This window comes from Nicotiana attenuata, unplaced genomic scaffold, assembly GCF_001879085.1.
Source record: "Nicotiana attenuata strain UT unplaced genomic scaffold, NIATTr2, whole genome shotgun sequence".
Classification (NCBI taxonomy): Eukaryota; Viridiplantae; Streptophyta; class Magnoliopsida; order Solanales; family Solanaceae; genus Nicotiana; species Nicotiana attenuata.
This window is the reverse complement of record NW_017670992.1, coordinates 72,820-80,464: the sequence shown is the minus strand read 5'-3', so window position 1 is coordinate 80,464 and position 7,645 is coordinate 72,820. Positions and strand designations below refer to the sequence as shown.

The 7,645-nt window shown below is 39.2% G+C and overlaps 1 protein-coding gene across 1 annotated transcript; it reads right to left on the bottom strand.

Annotated features, from left to right (window-relative positions):
• Positions 1 to 6,679: 6,679 nt before the first annotated feature.
• LOC109245052 lies at positions 6,680 to 7,334 on the bottom strand. Its single transcript, XM_019412236.1, has 2 exons — positions 7,259 to 7,334; positions 6,680 to 7,183 (listed from the first exon to the last, which is right to left on the bottom strand). The coding sequence occupies exons 1-2, from the start codon at positions 7,319 to 7,321 to the stop codon at positions 6,680 to 6,682; spliced, it is 567 nt and encodes a 188-aa protein (XP_019267781.1). The 5' UTR covers positions 7,322 to 7,334.
• Between the last annotated feature and the right edge of the window lie 311 nt (positions 7,335 to 7,645).

Genomic DNA, 7,645 nt, shown 5'->3' with positions numbered 1-7,645 from the left:
TTCCTGAGTATTGTCACACCTGCCTTCAGGTTGGACATAGTTGCAGGAATGTTCAGAAAGCTATAGAAGGAAAACAAAAACAACAGAAACCAAAGATGGAATGGAGAAGAAGAGCAGAACCAAGCAGGGTTGAAAAAGATGAAAGTGTTCCAACTGAAAATGTAATACAAGCAAGCAAGATAGGGGATACTGAGAATGAGAAACTTCCAGACTGGGAACTAGCTAAAAGGAAATCTGCAGCTAAAAGTGGTATAGCAAGCATCAGGGGTGATACTGGCATTAATATGATGAATGGCTTTAGTCCACTTAACTTTGAGATAGGAGATATAACTAAGGAGAAAGGGAAATGTAGTTACCAGGGGGATACAGGGGATCCTAAGTCCAAAAAACCAAGTAAATGAAGCTTATAGCTTGGAATGTGAGGGGTGTAAATAAAGTATACAAGCAAAAAGAGGTAAAGAAGTTCATTGTAAATAATGATATAGCATTGACAGCTATACTAGAAAATAGAGTAAAGGAAAACAGTGCTGGCAGAGTTATTCACAAAATTGCAGCAAACTGGGAATGGTGTGCAAACTATGCAAATAGCTCAAAAGGAAGAATATGGATTATGTGGGATCCAAACAGGCTGGAATTTGAAGCTACTAATATGAGTTCTCAGGCTATTCATGGAGTCCTTAACATTCCTCAACTACAGCTAAAACTACACCTGACAGCAGTCTATGCTTTACATACTATTGAGACAAGGAAGGAGATATGGGAAGACTTGAAAGGGGCAAATAGGCATCTTCAAAGTCCATGGCTAGTCTTTGGGGATTTCAATGCAATAACTGATATAGAAGACAGACAATTTGGCAACCCAGTCCAAGATAATGAAGTAAAGGACTTTAATGAGTTTATATAAACTAGTGGCATGACAGAATTACGAGCAATAGGAAGGAAATATACTTGGTCAAATGGTCACATCTGGAGCAGGATAGACAGAGCCCTTGTAAATGCTGAATGGTTGATGACAATTGCTACTAATGAAGTGATGATCTTAAATCCTGGGGTTTCACTGTTTCAGACCATACTCCTTTGTGTGTTGAATTACAAAATGATGTGCAAAAAAGTTCAAAGCCTTTTAGATTCTTGAACTGCCTTGCAGATCATACAGACTTTCTGAAAGTGGTGAATAATATTTGGTATAAACCTACAGCAAAGCAGCACATGCAAAACATATGGTGGAAGCTTAAGAAAATGAAGAAAGAATTTAAACAACTGAGTCATGCAGAATTCAGAAACATAGGGGAGAAGATGGAGTTCTATAGGAAGGAACTGCAAGACATCCAAACACAAAAGGGCCATCACACATAACCAGATTTTCTGTTTGAAGAAGAGAAAGAAGTGAAGATGAAACTAGAGAAATGGAGCCTAGTGGAGGAAAGTATCCTTAAGCAGAAATCTAGAAATAAATGGCTAGAACTAGGTGATGAGAACAATGCCTACTTCTTTGCCAGCCTAAGGAACAGACAGACTCAGAACAGAATTACAAGCCTGTGTGATTCTAATGGAAGCATTATTCACCAACCAGAAGACATTGCCATAGAAGTAACTAGTTTCTACAAAGCACTTCTAAGGAGTGCTGCTAGACAACTACCAGCAATTGACCCTGAGGTAATGAAACGTGGAAAAGTTCTTAATAGACACCAACAATTGCAGCTAGTGTCACAGGTTACTAAGGAGGAAGTTTTTCAAGCCCTTATGAGTATTGATGATCATAAAGCTCCAGGATGTGATGGTTTCAATGCATTCTTTTTCAAAAAAGCTTGGTGTGTGATTGAAAACAATGTTACTGAAGCAGTCCTTCAATTCTTCATTGATGGAGACCTATACAAAGCAACTATTACACTAATCCCAAAGATCAAGAACCCCACAAAAAATTCAGAATTCAGACCAATAGCATGCTGCACTATGCTATATAAGCTGATCTCTAAAATCCTTACTACTAGGATGCAGGGGATGATGGATAGTCTGGTGGAAAAAAGTCAATAAGCCTTTGTGCCAGGAAGATTAATCACAGACAATATCCTATTGAGCCATGAATTGGTGAAGGGCTATGGCAGAAAAGGTATCGCCCCTAGATGTATGTTAAAAATAGATATGAGAAAGGCTTATGACTCAATAGAAAGGCCATATGTTGAGCAAGTCCTACAATGCCTCCAGTTCCCATCAAAATTTATCAGATGGATTATATGCTGCATCTCTACTGTTTCCTATTCAGTTTTGCTCAATGGAGAGCCATTACCACCCTTTCCAGCTAAGAAAGGCCTAAGGCAAGGAGACCCTCTATCCCCTTTCCTTTTTGTGCTTGCCATGGAATACCTTAGCAGAAGTTTAAAAAGTATAGTAAAGATAAAAAGTTCAAATTTCACCCTAGATGCAAAAAGCTGCAGATTATTCAACTTGGATTTGCGGATGATCTCTTACTATTCTGCAAAGGAGAACTAGAGTCTTAGGCCAGTTTATCATGTTTGTGAGAACTACTGGTAGGGGCCCAATTGCGGCCGATATGGTTACAGAATTACCTGGTTTTACCTGTGTTGTTGATGTGGCTGCCGCCTTAAATTGCAGTGCTACTGGATAGTGCCAAGGCGAAGGGAAGCGTTGGTGTTCCGGCGACTCACGCTCATTATGGCGACCTTTATTTCTTGAAGTAGATTTTTTAGGAAAAAGTAACAGTTTTCCATTCCTGTTCATTGGTATTCAGAATTAGTTTTGATTAAGATGGATCAGGGGAGGTGATTGGTATATGATATAAATGGAGTGTGAGATTGTATTGATAGTTCCAGTTTGCATGCCCAAATAGACCACATTTATTGCAAAGGAGGTTCAATCCCTCATACAACATGACTTGTTTACGAGAACCGATATGTATGTGAGTTTTGAGTGATTTTTCCAGTGTTACATCAATACAAGTACAGGCATATCGGCCCCTTGTAGTCGCAGAAGTACACGTATCAACTTTTAGTAGTTCCTAGTTTGTTTCCCACTCTATGAAGAATTTCTAAGTCATAGAATTCAGTGNTTGAAAAATAGGCCTCCATGAAACATATGTAGCTAGCTATGACTAATACGTCAATAAGGATATAGTATGAGCCTATCGTGAGATTTCAAAAGTCCTTGGAGAAGAATGGTCTGCAACAACAATGGCCATCCTAAATGGGCATTCATCTCATTCTTGGCTCTTCACAGAAGACTACAAACTAAGGAGAGGATAGCATGCTGGGCTAATCTAGAGGATATGGACTGTGTGCTATGCAAGCAAGAAAATGAAGACATCGACTATCTACTATTTGAGTGCATGTATGCTAAACAGGTATGGTCAAAGCTCCTAACTTGGCAAGGCATAAAGAGAGAAGTGTGGAACTGGAAGCATGAAGTACAATGGGCTATAGAAAATGCTACAGGGAAGACTGCTAAACAGGAGGTATACAGAATGACACTAGCTAGTGGAGTGTATCATGTATGGCAGGAAAGGAATGCAAGGATTTTCAAAGAAAGCAGCAGATCTGCAGATCAACTAGTCAAACAAATGATAAGAGAAATTCACGTGAGAGCTCGCAAAGTTAGTAGATAAGATAGATATATGAAAGAATTGAATTTCTATCCTTAGAAACTAGAGCTCTGTAGACAAGGTTGATAGAGATAGTATGCAGCAAGTTTGGGATCTATCTGTCCAAACTGCTGATTTTAGAGGAAATTTGTAACTGATTTTGTGATGATATAAATATAAATAATTACCAAAAAAAAAACTCGTTTGACTCTAGAATCCAAACAATATCGCATAAATTGAGATGAAGAAAGTATTGGTTATCGGAGCAACGGAAGTAATATCTTGTGAAGAATTCTTCCCAATTCATTGATCCTTTCAGTTGTTTGATTGATTGATTTATGCAGATGGGTTTTGGGTCAGGTCAGGTTGATTCTCTTTAAATCGCGTCAATATTTATTAGTTAAACAAAAAAGAAGAGAATATGGAGTAGATAATTTTGTGTGAGGCCGCGAAAGTTTTGTATTATTTTTGTTAGAAAATATAATTATATTGTATACGGTTAAAATCGGGCTCGCCCCTTGTGTGATTAATCGAGACTGGAATATGATAGGTTAAGGTTCGACCTCGTATTATATCGAACCATGATTCAAAATCAGATCGTCGAGATCGTGACCCAAAGATCGATCAAGATCGAGATCGAGCAAGATCAAAACCGAGCAAGATCGAGGGGAACTTACCGAGCCAAACAACGGAAAGCCAAAATATCCGTGATCGGTCGAGGATCATGCCGGAAATCTAGGCACATATCAAGGAGAGACCGAGTAATTAGCAAATCATAAGATTTTTTACCCTGTATAGTATTGTACCAAAAGTAGGACACCACTACTATATAAAGGGGGGTTTGGTCATTTGTAATACACATCATATTTACACAATACAAAGCAATATACTGCCATTTTCTAGCTTTCATTATCTTGTTACTCTATTCATACGTCAGTTGAAACATCTTTTGGTTCAAGGGTGACTGAACTTGAGGGCGAAGGCTATTCAATTCGTGCGGTTTACATTTATTCTTTTATCGTCAATTTCAATATTAATCTGTCTTCTTAATTTGTGCCAAGTTATATCACGTACCCTTAAAATCGCGTATAAATTCAATTGTTATCCGTTTTTTAGGGTAAAAAATTTGACGCCCACCGTGGGACTAAGGATAATAGTGATTACCTGGTATAAACTTTTGTAACACACACTATTTTACACTTGTCCTTTGAAGTATCTTTGATTACAGGACTAAAAAATGACAAACTCTCAGTCAGCACCTCTACACGTTGAAAATGATTTCGGCCACCACGGAGAAAATGATAATATAGCACCAGGGAACGATGTAGCCCCAGTTGGCCTCGATGGAGTTCCGGCTGTAGATCCAATCGACGTCAGCTCACATGTAGCCATCAACGGAAATTTCGCCGTTGATCCCGAAAGCAGGGTCCGTAGGGATGTTCGATCAGCCGCTCAAAGCGCACGTGTCGGTGAAGATGGCGCGGTCAGCCTACGGGTGATCTTCGAAATGTTGTAGGCTTAGCAGGCAGCAACAGTCCAGCTCCAAAACCAGAATCACCCACCGAGCAGTTCGAGCTCGAGCCGTCCCAGGAAGACATAGGGTCGAATCAGTTTCAAGAAAATCGAACGAGAAAGAATCGGAGACCAATCCTGCAATCATGAAGATGCTCAAAGAACTGACAAAGCGAATTGAGTCGGGGGAAAGGAAAATCAAGGCACATGACAAAAAAGTGGATACTTACAACTCCAGGGTCGATCAAATCCCGGGGGAACCGCCAATATTGAAGGAACTGGATTCTTAAAAGTTTGTACAAAAACTTTTCTCCCGAGCGCGGCTCCAAAGACAATCCCCAAGAAGTTCCGCATGCCCGAGATTCCTAAGTATAATGAAACGACTGATCCAAACGAGCACGCCACCTCTTACATATGTGCTATCAAAGGGAATGATCTAGAAGATGAGGAGATCGAATTTGTCTTCCTAAAGAAATTCGGGGAGACCCTGTCAAAGGGAGCTATGATATGGTACCATAATTTACCACCTAATTCTATTGACTAATTTTCTATGCTTGCAGATTCTTTCGTAAAGGCACACACCGGGGCCATCAAGGTCGAAATCAGGAAGTCAGACCTTTTCGAGGTAAGGCAGAAAGACAACGAAATGCTCAGAGAATTCGTGTCTAGATTCCATATGGAACGGATAGACTTGCCACTGGTCGCTGATGATTAGGCTGTTCAAGCTTTCACTCAAGGACTCACTACTAGAAACACATGGATTTCCCGCCGCGAAATCAGTGGGAAACTGGTGGGAAAATCAAGTTTTCATACTGCATTCCCACTGAAACGAGTCACCAGGAAAACGCTTGGCGGGAAATATCTTCCCAGAGAAGCGGTGGAAAATTTTCTACGGTTTTCCCAGAGAAATTTTAATAGGAAAAATAATGAAATTTCCCACCAACAATCAGTGGGAAATACTATTAGTAATTTTTATTAATTTTAATACATTAACCAGGGAAGTGATGGGAAAACTGCACGGGGAGCTGGAAATAAAGTATGAACTTTCCCACTGATAACCGTGGGAAATATGCAAGTTCTGAAAAATAAAGTATGAACATTCCCACCGATATCCATGTGAAATGTGTTAAATTCTGAAAATAAAAGTATGAACTTTCCCACCGATATCAGTGGGATAAATGCAAATTATGAAAAAAAGTATGAACTTTCCCACCGATATCAGTGGGAAATGTGCAAGTTCTGCAACTAAAGTGACGAACCTTCCCACGGAATCAGTGGCAATTTCGTGGGAAATCTGGAAATTATTTTTGTGCACAATGCTACTTTTTATACTGCACCACCTGCCAAACAAAAAATACAACCACCAACAACCTAAATACAATTAAACATTCACACATACAAATCAACATCTTCCGATCCATTTCGTTAATTAACAACCAACCAAAACTGAAAATACTAGAAACCAATAATGCAACTAAACATTCAAATAAGAAATTCAGCATTCAATCTTATCCAATTGATACATAATATCCAACATCATAGTCCCACCCAAAATCATATTAATAAAAGAAACTACTCCTTAGTCTTGTTAGAGCGTGATGGAGAACGTGGTAGAGGAAATGCACCAGCTGCTAAGAGGTAGTTTAGCTGGGCCTTGAAGCTTTCAATGTCACCAGTGACACGTGTAAATGCAGCATCCTTTCGCCTCATTTCTTCCTCTCTCCGCCTCTCCTCTTCCTCCCTCCACCTATCTTCTTCCTCCCTTCGCTTTGCCTCCTCCTCCCGTGCAACCCTTTCCTGTGCGTACAACTCAGTGATCTCTGCTATTCTTCTATTCAATAGCTCAAACTCATCCTGATTAGTCGAGGACCTTGAGGAAGAAGAGCCACCAGATCCAAAAGACCGACGACTAGAACTAAACTCTGATCCAAGGCCGTAAACTCTTCCCTTATGTACGCCACCAGCCGCCTTAATCCACAATTCCATATAATTCTCCTGGGATGGTTGGATTGGCTTTCCTTGATCATCAGTTGGTTGGCTTTGTATGAACTCCTCCAAGGATTGTTTGAAAGTATTCTGCAAAAAAGTTACAACTATTATATGAATAAATTTAATTAATGAAAAGTATTAAAAAGTAACTTGAAATCTTACATAGGTTGTCTCGGCTCGTGGCCCGATCCAAGTTGTCTTTGTTCCATCCTTTAGCTTCTTCATATGTGTATGCTCAAATACCTATCTTGAGTAGCTGGTCTTTTTAAAGACTTTTCCTGTTAAATAAAACATGAAAAAAGCAAAATTAAAGTGCTATGTCCATGAAACATTTCTCTATTCTTGAAAATTCAAGGAAGCAATGGATAAGAGAATACAAGTAATGGATAGAACTTATAGAGTGCTCGACAAAAATTGTGAAAAAGAAAGACTAATCTGGATTTAAATTGCTACAGGAACTAAATCACATAAAGCATCACCTACTCTTTTTCAAAAAGGTAATAAGTAACAGGGAAAAACTTAAGTTAACAAGTAACCATATTTGACATT

Bases quoted from the DNA above. Each gene is read 5' to 3' on its own strand.
- LOC109245052 (XM_019412236.1), bottom strand. From the start codon at position 7,321: ATGAAGAAGCTAAAGGATGGAACAAAGACAACTTGGATCGGGCCACGA. The intron at 7,184-7,258 runs GTAAGATTTCAA...ACTTTTTTGCAG, and splicing joins CACGAGCCGAGACAACCTAT to AATACTTTCAAACAATCCTT.